The sequence below is a fragment of the Electrophorus electricus genome, chromosome 1 (assembly GCF_041902795.1).
Source record: "Electrophorus electricus isolate QZ-2024a chromosome 1, ASM4190279v1, whole genome shotgun sequence".
Taxonomy (NCBI): Eukaryota; Metazoa; Chordata; class Actinopteri; order Gymnotiformes; family Gymnotidae; genus Electrophorus; species Electrophorus electricus.
Genome location: NC_137497.1, coordinates 7,023,592 through 7,043,065, shown reverse-complemented (window position 1 = coordinate 7,043,065; position 19,474 = coordinate 7,023,592). Strand labels below are relative to the sequence as shown.

The 19,474-nt window shown below is 45.8% G+C and overlaps 1 protein-coding gene across 5 annotated transcripts in view; it reads right to left on the bottom strand.

The window, feature by feature from the left end:
- The window catches only part of trpm3 (transient receptor potential cation channel, subfamily M, member 3), a 101,815-nt gene extending 85,574 nt beyond the window's left edge, over positions 1-16,241 (bottom strand). For 3 of the 5 annotated variants that reach the window (XM_081710577.1, XM_081710588.1, XM_081710591.1), the window contains exon 1: positions 15,397-15,791. In XM_081710577.1, coding sequence (XP_081566703.1) covers positions 15,397-15,573 — 177 coding nt within the window. In that variant the 5' untranslated portion in view covers positions 15,574-15,791. Of the gene's footprint in view, positions 1-15,396; positions 15,792-16,161 lie in introns of those variants that run through there. The other 2 variants (XM_081710603.1, XM_081710596.1) reach the window with 2 other exon arrangements.
- Between the last annotated feature and the right edge of the window lie 3,233 nt (positions 16,242-19,474).

Below are 19,474 nucleotides of genomic sequence, written 5' to 3'. Positions count from 1 at the left end.
GACCACAGGATGCTAATCCTTCTCGCACGGTACAGAGATGATGGGAAATTCGATTTCTACTTTCTACTCTTCAGTGAAAAACAAATGAAAGATGAATGAAAAAAATAAAATAAAACCACTCAAAGATGAAGAAACAAAAAGTGCACAGAACATTCTCTAGTGAACACTGCGGTACTGTCAGCATGCAGGTGTGTAGAGGGAGTGTGTGTAGGGGAGTGTGTGCACTAAATGTAGGGGGAGTGTGTAGGGGGAGTGTGTGTAGGGAGAGTGTGTAGGGGGAGTGTGTGTAGGGAGAGTGTGTAGGGGGAGTGTGTAGGGAGAGTGTGTGTACTACATGTAGGGGGAGTGTGTGCACTGTGTGTAGGGGGAGTGTGTGTAGGGGGAGAGTGTGTGCTGCATGTAGGGGGGAGTGTGTAGGGAGTGTGTGCACTGTGTGTAGGGGGAGTGTGTGTAGGGGGAGAGTGTGTACTGTGTGTAGGGGGAGTGTGTGTAGGGAGTGTGTGCACTGTGTGTAGCGGGAGTGTGTACTGTGTGTAGGTAAGCCAACATATGACTTCACAGTCACAGCTACACGCAATTGTAAAATGAAGAACTCTAAATGACTCTTATTTTGGAATAATTTATAACGATGGAGAGCGTCAAATATCCATGGGGGAAATGTGATACCGATAGTTTTACTGTATGATTGATCTTGTCTGGAAAATTCCCTGCTGACCATATTACATAAGAAAAGCTTATTTAATAACCTGAGCTGATGGGCAGTTTTGATAGTTCATTAAAAGTCCCCGCACCACTGAACCGAGAGAGAGTGTCATTTTGTCTCGCTCCGCAATATTCTCTGGTTTCTCTTCGTCGGTGAGAATGAGAGAGGAAAGCAGACGAATGATACGAGCAGACGAGGCCCCGCAGACGGGAGCGATGTAAAACAAGACGAGCCGAAAACGTTCTTGAGCTGCAACCGGCGCCGCTCGTCTTAGGAGATTCGCCCACGGAAAACAGCCGAGAATGCTTAGCACAGATTTTTGTTTGTTTGTTTGTTTCAAACTGTTTGCTCAGCACTGCACGGAAAACCTCAAACAAACTCCTTACAGTTCGGCTTTTGAATACATGCGAGGTCGAGCGGTGGCATAACAATGACTAGACATAACAACGGTCTGTGAAAAGTTGCAAACTGTTTAAAAGAAATCGGCTGTTTATTGCAACTGTTTATCGGACCTTATGTATAATCATACTGAGATTATCCAGTGCGACACCGTTTTTCTTTTTAGATTTTATTTATTCTGCACTGTAAATTAGAATGTAGTTGCGACGCACGGCAGGTGAATCCATGCCAGAGGCCTTTCACTTGTCTCGGCTTTTTTCCCCCAAAAGCCCGAGGCTGATTTGAACATAGCAGCTAATCTAACTCCCAGAAGGGCAGACTGTGCTTGTCTGTGCTTGGCATTTATGGTGACGCTCTGAAGTTGTGAGTGTTTGCTGTATATCATGAAATGCAGACTTTAGGGAAACGCATGAGGAATTACCAAATAAATCTAGACAAAATAAATAAATAATCTGCACAGCATTTCATTCCTTTCTTCATGTTCTAACGATCACTTTTCCCGGACCTTCCTGACGGAGGTTGCCGACCAGGGTTAAAATTCAAATAGCACAACGTAGTGAATATCGTGTCCTTCATATCCTAACAAGCTCAACACCTCTGACAGCGGCAGTGGTGTTCAGAGCCCTTCTGATCAGTTTCAGCCTTATTTCACTCATTCTAGCCTCTGTAAACCAGGCATAAGAACTGATCCCAGATCAGCACTCGTTTGCAGCGCTGCAACACAGGCCCAGGAACCCATTAGCATTCTGTAGACCAGCACTAGACTCCTTCACCCTGTAAAAAAAAAAAAATAAATCTGTCCTAGATCTGGGGTCAGCGCATCAAACAAAAGTTATAATAGAGTTACTGAACGAGTTGCTCCAAGAGTGCTGACCCGGGGTCAGTTTTTTCACTTTTCATATCCCGATGAATAAGGACACATTGTACGGGGTCCTGTCCTCCGTGGGCGCTCAGAGACAGTTGGGGGGGGGGGACAGTCAGGCCCTGACAAGTGTGAACGTGCGAAAGCAATTCCCACCTGCCGCCCGGCACGGCCCCGAGAGTAACGCTTCAGAAAAGAAATCAATTTCTCGCGGCTCCGGAGCGAACAAGCGCGCCGGGTCGAGTGTCACTGGCTCGGCGCGCACACCGGACTGCATCATCACAGCACACACGGTGCAGTGTCCGGTGAAACTATCTGTGGTATCAAAGCGATTTATCCTAAGCTAGTTCACTTGGATAATGTTTTTAACGTGTATTCAATCTTTAAAAAAAAGGTCGATGCTGAAAGATAACATTGACTAGTGAGGCGGTATTTATATACTTCACGGAAGCGGATCCTTTTAAAATACACGTTTACAGAGTCATAAGGCAGCACATATATTTCCAGAGTTATGAGAGGCAACATCTGAAACTGTGATAAGAGCCAGATGTTCTCACACCTGGAGATCCCTGCTTTCTAGTTTTCCCTAAGACACCTGGCCTGTTTCCTGGACCCATGCCCCAGTGCACAGTGCCCTCTAGTGGTTCGAAATGTAATATGAAAAATATGTGCACATGCTTACACAACGAAAGAAAGAATTTTGCTACAGGTCAGCGTTAGTCTGTCCTTTATATATAAATAAAATGCTGCACATATTTGAGCGTGTGTGTGCACAGCATTGAGCATCTGAATGAATGACCGAGAATGTGCCAGACAGTGAAGCATACACGCTTGTATGGGCTCATCTGTGTGTATGGGTGTGTCAGACACTAAAGCATACCCACACTTGTGTGTGAGCCAGGGTGTGTGTGTGTTCACTTGTTCAAGCACACTGAGCTGTCATTAGTCCTTTAAAAGGCTATAGTAATGGGTACTTTGTGTTGGTAATGGAGACGCAGGAAGAGAAGCAGATCGGTGGGGAACTGGGGAGTTCCATAGTTCCATGTGGCGCCATGCCGGATCTGGTTCTTTCTCTCAGAAACACTGCTGCAAAGTAAGACCAGGTCTGTGTGCGTTTGTGTGAGGGCCCTGCTCCAATAAGTCTGTGGGCTCCAGTTAGCTCTAATCACCCAGCGAGATCTCTGGACCCCAGGGCCAGACGGCTCAGCGGTAGGGTCATGCCCACCTGCGAGCGATTGCAGGATCACGGGTCAGGGGCATTATGGCAAACCAAAGAGTCTCAACGGGGATGCAGGCTTTAACGTCCTTTCCCGCTCACGCCGTATCACCGCCAGGGCACACCGGGGGTGGACGACCTCAGCGAGAACAGACCCATCTCATAGAAAGTGAAGCATCGAAATGATGCACAAGGCCAGAGAGGCAGCCAGAGAAGAGGACTAATCCCAGGAAAGAGGACTGATCCCACAGAAGAGGACTAATCCCAGCACAGACATTTACCATTCATCATGCCGAGGAGAGGCGGACCATCTCGCAGCGAATCCGTGTCGTCCTATAGACCCAAGAGCTCTCCGAAGCTCCCACAGCTGCTTCAACGTAATTGCGAGGGTGAGAGTCCCACAAAACAGTGGAAGTTACACTGCTGGATACGTGCTGGAGTGACCGTGATGGATTCAGACTGAGCTTTCACAGAGGGGGACTTCAGAAACGACTTCAAACTCCGTGCATGAGCCTGCAGCCTTTTCGAGAGGGCGTCGTTGTTGACATGGCACTAATGGTGACTCTCTCTCTCACTCACACACACACACACACGCACGCACGCACGCACCCTTTCGCTCTATTCCTCGTGTCTCATGCACGTGGATCTCACGGCGCCTGCCTGAATCAGTCATAAAGCAGACCAAAGACCGGTCTCAGCCCTACCTCGTCCCGCTCTACCTCGTCCCGCTCTACCTCTACCTCTCTACTCTCATCCCCGCATCGTCTCTACATTCGTCTCTTTCTCTTCTCAGTCTTTCCTTCCCATTCTCAGCTCTCTTTAGTGCCAAAAGACTCTGAAACGGGTGAGCTTTCTGGGAAATAAACACACCAACTGCGAGACTCCCGATAAACCGCATTCTTCAGGGTATTTTTTTTTTGTCCTAACAAATCTTTTGCAGTGCTATTTTTTTTGCGGTCAATGTTCTTGCTCCTTCCCTCTTTGGTAAATGTCTAACTCACCTATAAACCACGGGTTTAAAAACGGTAAGAGCCAATTAAAATTCCGCACGGTTTTTAAGTTAGTCGCTATGAGTGCTAAGTTGGGAAGTGGCCAGTTTGGAAGCAAGTTGCTGTTTTTACTTTTTTCTTCAGTAACTTGTGGTGGCTTTTCCTAATTAGACGGTTTTAGTGAGGTTCTTGTTTTCCAGACTAACAGGGTGCTCAGAGCAGCTTATTACATTCTGCTCAGAATGTATTAGCACCTTCATTATTGGCCTGCGTGTATTACTGAAAATCAACAGCCCTCTGGGCAGCAAGGGGCAAGTATTCATCATTATTCAGCTCAGCAAGTCACACACACACACATATATGAAATATACACTCTATGTAACACCTAGTATAAAAAAATAAAGTTTACTCGGGTAAATGTTCCCATAATGCCTGTCTTAATGATAGCCCCTTAAAGGTCGTTGGTCAGTATTATGGGATCACTACAGGCCATTCTAGCCGTGGCACAGTTTGGGTGGACGCGCTGGAGAAAAGGTCAGGCGGCTGTCGGAGAAGGAATCATCTCTCTGCTAATTCACTTTCCTCCACTTCGGGCCACGTCAGCGTCTGCTGTGGTTCAGCGTCCGCAGCTGAAGTGGGCTTGTGAAAGAAGCGAAACTTGGTTCGCGTTCTGTAACCCAGTTCGTTAAACGCCCAGGGCTCCTAGGGCCGGCATCAGGGGGGAGTACCATTTCAGCAATGGCACGGACACACACAGTGTCAAGATGAAGAGCAGTGAAGATACGCTCTGGATTTTAGAGTCGCGCAGCCAATTAAAGGCCTCCCTTCACATCCAACAACCGAAGGAAAAACATTTGGAGGAAAAAGAGAACTGAAGCAACCAGGATTTGTCGGGAAAAGAAGTGACACTTTCTCGGCGGCTCTTAATCTTAAAGTCTGAGTGATCCAACACACTGGGTGACTCACGACACGGCCCCTCTCCAAACAGTCCAAATCACTGCTCATCCAGCTCACGGAGTCTCTGGATAGCACACGACCAATCAGCGCGCGGCTTGCGGGGTCTCGGGGAGCTCGGCGGGACCCGCCTCATTACCGGAGAACGAGGTACAAACCAATGCTGCGCGAAACATCCAGCCTCCTGCCAAAAGGATGATCCAACATGGGAAACGGAGCGTTGGGGTTTTTTTGACTCCGGAGAGGAGGCCTGGAGAAGAAAGGAGGAGAGGGGAAGAGATAACAAAGAAAGAAGGGAGGGAGAGAGCGAGAGAGAGAGAGAGAGAGAGAGAGAGAGCGCAAAAAAGGATGGGTGTGCAGGATGACACCAGGAAATGGGTGGGAAAAAAGAGTAAACAGGTGGGATAGTGTAGAGGAGGGAAGCGAGTTAGCAGAATGACGCAGGAGAAGTGTGGGGGTGGCATCTGTCCTGACGAATTCAGATGGGAGGGAACAAAAGAAGAAGCGTGGGAAGGCGAATCCGTGCGGGGACGTCTGCTCGTCTCGCGCGGCTCCCACCAGCGCCCTCGGCGCTCGTTTTTGTCTCGGCGATCGGCGCTTCGAAACGCCGGACATCGCCCACTTCACAGCAGCTGTGTAACACCCAGAGCTCTGGGGTCTCGCGGTCTGCGAAGTCTGTGGGATATTTTGTGCAAATACACACGGGATGCTGTGCATGTTATTAACCCACTGGAGCTTTGCTTGACGGAACAATTCCAGCGCTCTTAAGCTGCTCGCAATGCGCTTCACTTATCAAGAGAGGGAACGCTAACAAACATCCGTCCGATTATCATTAACCCATTAACCGCCGAGCCCGACCCGTCGGCTTCTTACGAACGTCACCGCAAGCGTGACGTCATTCGGCAGGCGTCTGAAGCCACGGCGAGCACAGTTCTGTCGCTTCGTGGGGAGGAGGGCGCCCGATGCACGTTTAACACGTTTAGACGCAGACATGTGGGTAGGGGTGCTCGCTCCTGGCTTAATGCGCGAAGAAATGGGACTTCTAGGTTTTAATGAGTCCTTCAAGACGCCACTAACCCATTTCTTCAAATGTTTATGCTCCTTTGTCGGGTAATCACAGCTGCACATTAATGGCCTCCTCGACACTACGCAAACATGTCACACCGGTGACATTCATGGGGAATGACCCTGCTTATTAGCAGCTGAGCTCATTTGCTTTGTGAATAATTGGAAATAGAGTTGGGATGACGTGAAGGGTTTTCTTCACTTGTAGCCAAAGTAGCGGAGTGGGCCGGATCAGAGGCTCTGGTCCGTAGCCATATTCTAGTCCCCTAGACAAAGTCAGTGAGTAAATGCAGGCAGTGAGCAAGGTAAGCATTAGACACGGGTGAAGTATATGGACCACACATGGAGGGTTACCATGCCTGAGTGGCTTCAGTTCCAAGAAGCCAAGAAATGTCTATAGAATGTCGATGTGAAAGGAAGGCCAACAAGACAAAGGATGTTTAGATTTCCTTACTACACACAACGACCTAGGACTAAACTACTTTATACTGTCTAAACGTGCAGATACATATGAATACACATGCCAGAAACGAGGCTTAAACTGTGAGCAAGTACGATCTACATATAAACTGAAATGTAGTCTTTGCAGACTGTTGGCACCTGCCTGCCCCAGAACCGTGCCTGCGATGTACCGTATGTCCCGGAGGATTTGACATAATTGATCAATTTCCATCCCATCACTGCCATTAAGCCATGGGTGGGCTTTTTTTTTCCAATGGCAGAGTGCCGCTGTGCTGCACTCACTGCTCTTACACACCTGTTTAACTCTTCACATAATTGCACCGCCCTTATTGATCGGATTTGGCAGAGCAGGGGAAAAGCTGAAATGCTGCTGTGACCCCGGGCAGGAACTGCGCCAGCCCATGCAAGTCCTGTTGCCGGGACGACCACGCAGTTAGACTCTAATAGGAAAAGGGGGGGTCTGCGCGAGCGCTTCGAGAGCAACGGCCTCGTGCGTCAGGACGGGCAGCGGTCTGGAAGAACGTTTTCCCATTGATTTGGCTGGGGCTGATTAAGGAACAGACTTAGCGCAGTTTAACACCCAACGCACAGCTTTGCACCCCATCGTCATATCGGCAAAAGCGTGTAGCGCAGAGACGATAAATTCATAGCACGCAGGGACCTTTCGTTTACCAGTCAGGGGTGATGACACAGAGACCAATCACCCGCACACATTTCGAACAGCCTCTGGCCATTGTTGCAGTCTACAGCTGCAACAGATGGCGATTTTCATAATCAATGAATCGCGCTCCTTTTGGGACCACGCAATCGATTAACCGGGGAACGAGAAACTGCAGTATGGCAACTACGAATATGTGTATTCACATTATGAAAAATGCAGGTCTTCCTCCTGTAATGAACACAAAAAACATGCTTTATGTGGTTGTATTTATGTTTGCAAAAAAAAAAAAAAAGATGTTTAGCATGTTTTCTCTAAGGTGCTCATGACTGACTCAGTTTTACGCATCTTACAGGAAAACATCTTTTGGATAACATTAAAGTGAAGTAATTATACATTTTTCAACAACGCTGTACTTGTAATCTTCGCAATCTGTAGATGACCTCCATTAACAATGTGATTGAAAAAGAAAGTACAAATGTTAGGACCGTTGTTGACTTGATTCATTGCCAACTATTTTTATTGTATCTGATATATTATTAGTCGTTTCAGCCTTCATTTCATTTTTAATTGCTGATTTGTTTTCTTTTTCAAAACACCTTTCCTGAATTTATTTTTTCTTGAAATCGGGGTCTAAAAATTAACCCGCTCTAAGTGGACTTATTAACGACGGAATAACCTGCTAGAATAGAAATCATTAGTCATTCCTCTGGCATAATTGACACGACCAGAGTCGCATCAGCGGGGCACAACAGAGCCCTGACCTCACTTAATAAATGCAAATTTATACTAAGATGTTTGGGAATGTATGTAATTAGTACAAAAATATGCAAACTAACTTCAGTCTTTCATGCAATTCGCTGATATGACAGCATAAAGATAATGATGTGTGACTTGAGTTGCATTAGGTCAGACACATGCAGTCTAATGCACTGCCACATTAAATTACATAAAAAGGTTTTATCCTTGAAGACCAAAAAACAAAAACAAAAACTTTGTGCAATTCTGCGCTGGGTTTAGTCGGTCATTTTAAATATATAAATATGTGTCATGCAGAACAGGTGCAAAGCCTCTCATTTAATTCGCTAATTGTCCTCGGGGAAAAAAAAAACAATCCACCGATTAGCCATTTAACGATCTCGGAGAGCCCAGCACAGTGTGAAGTCACACAATCGCTGAAACGTCGAGGCGTCTACTAGCCGAATCCCAGCTCGTTAGACCTCTGCGAGCAGGCCCGAGGTCCCGGGGGGAAACGGCGTAGCTGTCGGAGGCTCTCCGTCCCCGGAGGCCGGGTGCCTCGGCAGGGGCGAGCGCCTCTTCAATTCTCACCCGTTCCTGCACCTGCGGCCGGGGGATGCCGTTTGCGACGGAGGCCGCGGAGCAGACACAGCCGAGCCAATCAACACCGGGCCGGTGAAGTCTGCGCCGGCTCGACATCCCGAGGGCACGTCGCCGTTGACGAGTCGACAGGTTTCGACTATTGGGACTGGCAAAAACGTCATCGATGTGCTCGGTTCGAGTCAGGTGGACCAAGCGATGCCAATGTAGACGGTCGGTTAATAAAAAGCAGCTAAAAGAGCCTTTGTTATAGCACTGCTACTGTTGCTTACCTTTACACGTGTTGGCATCAGGTGCTCTAATTATCTTTTTGTAGTCTTAAACGTGCAGCTGTCGGTATGCTGCGGTTTTCAATTAGGAGACCAAAACATACACACCCCCCCCCTTAACTGACCAGATCAAATTTCAAGCCAATCATCACTGAAACATTAGACCATTGAGGCTGTTATGCCCAAAGGTGCTCTAGCAGTAAAAGGATTTTTGCCAGTAAAACAGTAGCGTTTCGAAAAATCGCCTCTGTCAAAAAATATTCCAGGCCTACGTTTTGTCCTACATATGTTTTTCTCAGAAATTTCTCTGAACGACTGAAATACGAGGACGTTAAACAGTCGGAGAATGAAATTTGATAACGAAGTTAATATTATTCCACACTGAACAAGATTGAGGCACTCACTGTTGTAGCGTTTCCCCTGTACTACTTTTTTTTTTTTTTTTTTTTTTTTTTTTTTTTACAATTAGACTTTTCAAACTTTTGTCAGTCAGTACCTGCTTAATTTGCTGTTGTCATAAGTTTGTTAGCTAGAGTTATTTTTAAGGTAATATGGGCTCTGATGCCGTTGGCTAATCTAATTCATCTGCTGCTCTTGGCCACATGGCGGACTGAGCCGTTCTGTTTATGCCTTACAAAGCTAACTTGCGCAAAAGGCTGACCAATCACAGGGGGCCATGACTGCTATGCCCCGCCTCACATATCTTATTGGCTAGATTTTAATGCGCAGTAGCTTTAGCTTTTACATATTCGTTTGTCGACTAAATAGCCATTTCACAGTTCAGAGAATCCGATGACATTTGGGACCAGATTTAACAATCAGCTTTGTGTTACTATGCTTTTGGGGACCTCTGGTCGATTTTTTTTAAAATCGAAAAATAACCACTATTAATTTCATTATCAGAACCTGCCTATGTCATGAACTGAACATGCCATGGCTAATGATATGTTAATTTATCTATTAAAGATTTTCAGTAAAGTAATTTTTATGTTAAACAGCTGCCAATTGAGGGAACATGAATAGACGGGGACAGAAGGGCAATAACAGACAACAAGAAAATAAAGCCTATGGGAAACTGTCCTCAGGTCAGTTTAGCGTTTATAAGAAAATAAAGCCTATGGGAAACTGTCCTCAGGTCAGTTTAGCGTTTATAAGAAAATAAAGCCTATGGGAAACTGTCCTCAGGTCAGTTTAGCGTTTATAAGAAAATAAAGCCTATGGGAAACTGTCCTCAGGTCAGTTTAGCGTTTATAAGAAAATAAAGCCTATGGGAAACTGTCCTCAGGTCAGTTTAGCCTTTATAAGAAAAGAAAGCCTATGGGAAACTGTCCTCAGGTCAGTTTAGCCTTTATAAGAAAAGAAAGCCCATGGGAAACTGTCCTCAGGTCAGTTTAGCCTTTATAAGAAAAGAAAGCCTATGGCAGACTGTCCTTGGGTTAGTCTTTGTCTTGGGAGTTCATTAAATAAGTGTGAGTGAGGTGGTCAGGATGACTCTGTCCATCCTGCACTAAACAGGTTAGCACAGTTAAATAGGAATAACAGCCATTAACGTATGCTCAGGACACATTTAGAGATGATGGTACTTATTTGCCAGACAGTCCAGGGTGGTATTGAGGTCAAAATAAATAGCTAAGAAGGCAAATAGCTAGTTTAATAGATAAATCATATTGCAATATTAAAAGGGCCCACATCATACTTTTTCATTTTCTTTTAGATTTTTCCTAGATGTACACTTACTATACAATTAAACTTACACTTACAAACAGGTAAATTCATTTTTACATGACCTTTCTGTATCTCTTGGGCTGTTTCTGTTACTGTGCCTTCACAACAGATATAAGATAACAGCTCCATTCTGATTGGCTGTCCTGTATTGTGCCTTATTCAAAAAAGCACCCAGCTCTGAAACATGCCTCCCAATTCCAGTGTAAGTGGATGAGGCTAAACTGTTGTAGGCTGAATAAGAGGGGATATGTAAATAAGTTTGATTTAGATTTAAAATTATTAAATGGGCAGTTTTTGCAGTTTGGGGACAGGGTGAAGGGTGTATTTTGAAACTAACAATATTTATATTTTACTTTTATATTTTACTTATATATTTTATTTTTTTTTCAATAAAAAGTGAAGGAAACTAATTTTCCTATGATGGGGGCCCTTTAAGTTAACTGTTAACTAACTCTGGCATTACCCACATCACCTTGGGATGACTCACGTGGACAGAGTGCCTATGCTCAACCATTAGTGACAGAGGTTTTTACATCCAGATATATGGAAATTATCCACAATAATTAATAATTAAATAATTAAAAATTAATATGATATTTACCATATATGTTAACATTTAGATAAATTTAAATAGTCATGGAGTTCGTTAAATCTATTTCTCTTATTAGTCATATTTCAAAATTGCAAATGTTTTGGTTTTTTTTAGCATTGTTCTGCTCGCTTTTTTTTAATCAAGAGTAAAATATTATCCCCAATCAGTTATGCAGCTCTGTGAATTTGAAGGCATGACCCGTAATCATGAACTGTGGCCCTACCTGCCAGAAGTGGGCTCACATGGTTAAGTGGGCTCACGTGATTAAGTGGGCTCACGTAGTTCAGATGCACCCCAAGGGTGGAATCTTTTAGAACTGATCTACAGACAGCAAAATAAGCACTGTTAACACCTGCCATGGTAATCAGTGCAGACTAAAGGGGTTCACTTCACAGTGGTGGTTTTACTGGTTAGGTTGCCACTGTGGGCCCCTGATCAAGGCCCTTAACCCTCAATTGCTCAAGATGTACTCAGTCATAATTGTAAGTTGCTTTGAATAAAAGCATCAGCTAAATGCCATAAATGAAAATGTAAATGTACTGCCTAGGTGTTCAAGAGAAGTAATTGTTAGAAATGAATCTCTATCAATGGAGTTGTGTGTTCATTACATACAAACCAATTTGTAATTCCCAACCGAGTCTCAGGTTATCATGAGGTCACACACCACCAGGCAGATATGTATGAGGGAATGTTACCAGTGAAAAGGCTTTTGATTAAAACTGTTTATTTGAGGGGGGGGGGGCAATAGCCACAAAATGCTAACAGAAAACCAGAATAACAACACAATTTTTTGTTATGTCTCATAACACCTCAGAACTGAATGCCAGTAGACGATTTTAAAATGTTGCGCTGGGTAATAGCTCTGGTGGTTACCATGACAACCTGAAGTAAGCCACATCTACCCATCTTAATGCCCCTTGGCAGCAAGAAAAAAATTGCCTCCCCCTCCCCAACTTCTCACAAGCCTGGAGGGGAACTTGCAGCTAATTCCGAACTGATCCGCTCCTGTTTGCTTGAGTGGCCCAGTGCTGCTTAAAGACTCCTTCATCCTCTACAAAATTTCCAAACCATGAGGAATTACAGGGATGTTTAGGAGCCTACAGTTATGAACAGCAGATTCATGTACATAGGGGGAGCAGGAAAAGGGAGCATTATTTGGGCTCGGGTCAAAGGTGAAGGTGGAGGGCTGATGGTGAGGCCCTACAGAATTTCTTTAAACATTTCATTTTAACCCTTTCAGGAATATGTCCACCCGCAGTTGAGCTTATAACATAGACCTGTCTGATGGCTGTCAGCCAGTTCTATGGCTCCTTATTTCTGAAGCCCTGGAGCTACACTATGAATTGTAAAATAATCTGACACTATAGTTAAAAGGTCAAACAACAATTTTCGTAATGACTTCAGTGTGACACCCTCTTTCAACCACTTTAAAATATAGTAAACAACAAGACAATGTCTAAAAAGCCTTGTTGGCCTGATCTGAAAAATGTTTCCCCAAATCATTTCACCTAATAAAAATGCATTATAATGCATTACAATGTGTTTATATGCATTATTCTGAACATTCCATCTACAAAAGTATTATTGATGCTTGATTTTAGATCGAGGATGCTATGGCAGTTAACAGGAATTAACAAAGTTCACATCTTTGCTATAAACAGCATCCCACGATGCAACACCGCAGAGCTAAACTAATACAAGGAAACAATGGGTCGATGGCAAACTCCGTTTCCAAGATACAGTTGCTAAGGTTGTTATTCACACACATATGTACACGCACACATTCTTCCTTCCTTAGAGAGTAATGAGCATGCATGCACACACACACACACACACACACACACACACACACACACACACACTTTATCTGCTTCTCTGTACTAACACTATCTGTTTGAGCATAGCTATGTTGGTATGCTGTCAGATCTTGATGTTTGCACTAGTGTTCCTTACCTTGTTTTCAGCCTACCGAGCATGAAATCACACTTCCTCCATGGATGTTACTCTGAACAAAGGGTCACTGGAACCAGTTTCCCAATACCCTTATGCTTTTCTCCCTTATGCACTTATTGGGACACACACACACAGACACACACACACACATCTACACCATCACCTAGTGAGTAGAACATCCCGAAGAGCCAGACTGTGGCCAGACTGTTAGCGGAGACCGCTAACATCACGCCTCCTAGCAACACTGATACCGATGTTTAAATCGCATGATAAATTCATTTTTACTCGGGTGCAAAGCTCGGCCTGCTCCACAAAAAACTTCACAAACTTCACAAAAAAAAAAAAATCCTACATTTTTTTAGGGCAAAGCAATTTTTCTATGATTTTTCTACGAACACAGCCCTTACAAGTTGGCACGCGCTGACGACTGCAAGCATGCCAGCGTAGATCTAGGCGCCCAGGCACTTGGTGACTGGACCCTACTGCGAGCACCCGTCGAACTTCATCCCAGTGAGGGTTCCAAGAGCTGATCTTCACAGCATGGAGGGATATCAGGGCCGCGTTCCGTGCAGAACATCCAAGGGGAGTTGTTACTATAGCAACACAACCAATAATCTCACATCCACCTACAAAGACCCTACCGCTCTGTCTAATGTGGCTTCTGTAGAGTGGCTTGCATGCATGAAGGAGTCATTTTGCAGCCCCTGGAAGCTGTTTCTAATCAGAAACAACAAAAAGAAAAGTGCAGCGGCACCGTTGGAGGGTAGGTCGCTCGTTCTAAACGGTTGTTTCTCCTTAGTGCGCATTTTGGATGAAGATGCGTGTCCTAAATTGGCAGTGTTGTACTTCTGCTATCCTCAGCTGCAGTTGAACAGGAAGCTGGAGAACTGCGGCTGACGTTGGGGCAGAGTAGCCCAACCGTTATCGAACGTTAATGACTCACTGTCCGGCAACGCGGTCTTAATCTCAATCTTAATCTCAAATCTGTGGGAATTTATAAACAATTTGAAATTAGTACACGGTTAAGGGTTGTGGGTGTTTTTTATTTTATTAATTCACTAAAAAAGGGCCTTATCCCGACGATTCCTATTAGGTAGCGCTCACCCTAGAACAAGTACGTTAACAGAGAACATCCTAAAGTGAAAATATTTTATGGTATTGAGTGCTTACATCAGATAAGATTCCCAGCTGGTTGCTAAAGATTCCCAGCTGGTTCCTAAAGAGCAAGAAAGGAAGGGGAAAGCACCAGAATTTGATGGGAGCTTGATGGGAGCAGTATGACTTATGGAGCTCGAGAGGAAGAAGGAAGCGGAAGGTTCTGGCACCGGAAGGTTCTGGCACCGGACAGATGGTCCGGGTCACACGCACCACTACCAGGCGCGCTCCGGCACAACGGAGACGGCAAGCAAGAGCAGACATTCCTTACACAGTTGTAATGCTTGATCAGAAGTTCGGGTGGAAACCAAATTTGGAGTAACATTTCAATCTTGTAAAACCGTTTCACTTTCTGTTGAGAATTTACAAAAAATTATTAAAAAGCAGAGTCTTAAACTTTTCTCCAAAGGTTCCAAAGGAATCTCAAGGCAGCGAGCGAAATATCACATAAGAGGGAATCTTGGAGAGTACGCAATGTGTTGTAAGCCACAGAGGGTCACCTGAGCATTCAATGAACACACACGTGAGCACAGTTTCAAATAATAGAAACACATCAGTGTGCCGTGACCACCAACCCCCACCCCCCACCCCCAAAGGAAGTCCTTCAAAAAAAGAAACCATGGTCTGTATCTAGGTAACAACTCTCGCCAGATTGATGGAACTTTGATGTTCTTTGCCTCTCATACCTACCTAACTCTCAGCGTTTCAGCATTTAAATGTCTGCATACTGTCATGTTGTCAGTAATAGTATTCCCCCTGAACAAAATCTATTCACAGGGTATCGTTATTTAGCACACCGTTAAATGCGAAAGGATCTTGTAAAAGCACTGAGATTGCAGCTGCCAGATGCCAAACCTTCATGGGAGTTTCCAAAACCATAAACAAGGCAGGTTGGGGACATTCAGGTCCCACCTGCATAAGCCTTTCCTGCACCGCCCCGCCCTTCCTCTGCATGTGCTCGCAACCCCTGCTCCTGTCATGTACCCTGTGTCCCACCCACCTCGAGTGGGCGGAGCCACCCTGCCAGCCACAGACAGATGCCGCTCCGGTTCTTACCGCCGCTTGCTGGGAAGCCAGTCCTGATTTCTTTGTGGATCCCTGTCTGGAGCTCAGCCTCTTCCAGGACTCTGAAAAGCGCCCCCTGCTGGTGGGGCGGCTGGGCGCCTGCACCTCCTCGTGGCCGGAGCTCACCCTGAAGGCCTCTCGCCTTCCTTCCCACTTGCGCTTGGTCATGACCTCAGGGACGGTCCCTCGCCCTAGGTCAGTCGGGTCAGCAGGACACGGACCCCGCGAGGAGCCGCGAAAAACCGGTCTACGGCTTGACCACTGGGGCTTTTCCGTGAAGCCACAGGTGTTAGGGCATCTCCGTCCTGGTTCTCCTTTCTCACCTCGCTCTTCTCCTCTTCGGGAAGAAAAGAGGCAAAAGCGAGAATGGTCTCGCCTCCCACACCCTGTTGCATGTACCACAGAGTGAGAGAGAGAGAGAGAGAGAGAGAGAGAGAGAGAGAGAGAGGAGGAGATGTAGAAATGTAGAACGAGAGAGAGAGAGAGAGAGAGCAAGTGAGCCTTTTCGCCGAGAGCTCTGGAAACTGTCCTCGAGGGTGTGAGTGTGTGCATGCACGTGTGTGTGTGTGTGTGCGTGCGCGTATGTGTGTGTAGCCTCGCCGGGTGAATTTCCTCCCCCCCCCCACCTCCTGGTGGCTTCAAACCGAGAGGCACGTTCCAGCTCTGTCTCCCCTGCCCTAGTTCACACACGCACTCGCTCCCTCCCTCCCATCTTCATCGCTCCGTCACTCCCATGCCGGTCTTCGTCGATCTCACCTGGTGCCTGGGAGTTAGTCCGGACCGAGGCGGGGAGGTTTCAGGCGCTGGATGTCACGGAACGTTCTGGCTGTAGAGGGCTCCAGGCTTTTTTTGTTTTTTTGTCCCTCACCGGTCCCCTTCTGCGCAGTTTCTCTGATGTTCACAGTTTTAATCGCCAGAAGAATGCGCTTTTCCCTTTGCACAAAGCCTCAGCTACCGACCGAGAAATGCGCCCAAGGCAGCCGAGTCAAAGTTCCTCGCCAGAAGTCGAAGTTCCCCCGTCAGGAGTCGCCTGAAACCGCCGTCATTTCGCTCCAAAAAGTGTCTGTGTGTTGTCCTTTGAAGTTTGATGTGTGCATGACGTGTGCTCCGAAAGGCCTCAGATGCCGTCCAAAACTGGCGCCATGACCCGCGAAGGCTTTAACAGAGACCCGATGCTAAAGTCTGCCCCTTTCTGAACGACCAGGTCTCTGGAGACCCTCTATCCATATGAAAACAGAGACCATTTAGCCCAGTGGGATGGTGGATGTGGTTGTGGTCTCCGATAGCAACAAGACGGGGAGGGGGAGGGGCTTAGGGGAGTTCTTTATCTCTGGAGTGTGTCTCTATATTGATGACACACGCTCTCGTGCGATTTGCCAGTCGAAGAGAAATAAGAGCAACTGCCAAATAAAGGGACATAAAAGTATATAAAAGTATTAGGTGGTGCCGCACTAATTCAGTCATATCTTAATGGAAAACCAATTAGCAAGTGGATATGACCAAGCAGTCTGCTAAGTGAGCAAACCCACTGATGGTGAGAGTTGGGGGTGAAAGTGTGGTGGAATTATATTGTTACAATTCAGAGAACAGAAGACTGCGGGAACCAGCAGAGCCTTGAAAGACTGAACTCATAACATCCACATGGAGCTCAGTCTTCACGGTAAAAACCCTCAAATCTTTGTCGGATCTGCTCGAAGGACCACAGTGCTATAACAGTGGCACCAGAGAAGAAGTCGCAGTTGTGCTACTTATGAGCCAATTAAGGTCATGCCAACTTCTCCCCATAACACACGCACGCAACACAAGTGGGCCCGCCTACCCGCCACCGAGGGTTGCCAAGTTCTAAAAACCTCACTGGTTCATTAATGTCTCAGCAGGCACCACAGAGGAACCTACAGAGAAATACGCGTCATGCATCACTCGCTTCCCAGTGGGCTGATCCAAATGTCAGGAAATCAACGAACGACGCGACACTTGCTTCCCTGGAATGGCCGTGCGATGGTTTCGGATATTCCCATCATAAAGCATCTCTTTTGTCACACGATACACATTTTGCTTTCATTTACTTCTTCCTTTGTCACACTTTGTCATCTAATACATCATTTAGTAGATCTATTAGGTTTTGTGTAATGTTTAAGACATAAAACATTTTGTTTAGAATGCATATTTTGGATAGTTTAAATATGAATATTGACATTTATGAAACTTTTTTGAGGCTGAAAAGGTTATGAGCATGAGCTTCTGAAGAGTTGAAATCTGGGCCGGAAATCTGCTGCAAAGACCACAACTAACTCATCACCCTTGGCAATAACTAGGACTTTTTACTGACACAAATCAACGACCGAAACACTGCTTGAGAAAACAAGACCAAAACAACAACCAGCAGCCAAACTCCTGGGGGTAGGTGGTTGCTGTAGGTGTCAGCTACAAAGTGTTTTGGCGAACCAAAATGGCACCTACAGGTTATGTTCACATTCAGAGAGAGAGCTTGAAATTCATTATCAAGGCATAAGAATATCTGAGTCCATTAACTGAATTCCCACTACTAAGACAGGTGTGCTGTTTCGTAATTTGCGCAATCTGAAAGCACCACATCAACAAGGTCGCTGCCGTGGTGGGGGTTTATTTCAGTGGAAACGTGGGGTAAAACTGAGGTAGTTCTCCGCCATTAGGTGCACAGGTGGTTAGACGGCAAACGCGCACGCCGACCAGCCGAGCCGCGTGGTCTCACAGTCTGACAGGCGTGAGAACACGAGCCGTTCCCTTCTGTCTCTACAATAGTTTCATTTACTCTGCTCATAATGGTGCGAGGCGGGGGGGGGGGTCAATCCGTGATTGGTGGGTTCAGAAGTTCTGAGGCTGTTGAGAATTTAATTCTGATAGCAAGACATGCGGTTCTCCTAGCATGCGGTTCTCCTAGCATGCATGCGGCCACCCATGTCACAGATCTGCTCGCCCTAACGTTACGGAGAGACGCGTTTGTGGGGGGGTCAGGCGGAGGGCGGAGGGAATGCCGTGCTGGGCGTTCGGGCTCGTTTCAGACGCAGGCGTACTGGATCTGGTTTCTTACCTTCATGTCTGTGCCGTGCGCTTGCGGAATCCGTCTGTTATGGGGTTTTCTTGTGGTGGGGTCCCACTCCCTGGAGCGGCTACGAGAGATAACAGCAATCTCTTTTTTATTTCATCGCAAAGGTCAAATCCCACTTGCAAAACAGAACAGATTAAGAAGAAAGGGCAATACCTTAGACTAGAGGCTTTAAAATGGAAATGCAGACTGACATGAAATGTCATGAGCATCATGTTTTCCTCAGAGCTTGACGCTCAGGCTGAATTAACAGGTTGTCTTTTTTTGTTTGTGGTTGGATTTTTGTCTCGATTCAGCACTCTACGTTTAAATGACCCATATGCATCTGGTAAACTTTCAGAAAAACGGCCAATGCAGCATTCCAGCACGTTTGAACAGAAATGTGTCGACCGTTTTCAAACTAACAACATAATTACACCTCTCTCCTAAAGCCTTCGACAGTTGTGAATTAATAAGGAAGACCCTTTTAGCCCTGGAATGGCATAAAATTGGACATTCGAAACAGCATCATATAAAGCAGGAGTTTATGCAAATTGTCTTACAAAAGTGACACATGAACTAATAACTATTTAGTCGCAAGGTTTAACCTGTAATTGTGCACTGTGTTTGTGTTTGTGTGTGTGTGTGTGTGTGTGTGTGTGTGTGTGTGAGTGTGTGTGTGTGTGTGTAAACTCAAAGGCATGAACAGTGTTTCAGTAAAGTTCACTAAAGTTCTCTTCATTCATGCTTTTAAATCTTGGAATCTTGAGAAAGGCACCTCCCCAGAAACATTTCCCATGCCTTCCAGGAATGGCATTCACCAAATGTAACAGTCAGTTGGCTGGACAAGGATCAGCTTATGCCCTGTATGTCATGTTGAACTTGACTACATGAACAGGCTTGGTTACTGTTCCTAGATCAGCTCTCTAACTTACATGATGGCCCCACGAAGCATGGCAATGTGGTGAGTGATGGATCTCCAAAATACCTCAACAGGTGCATGAT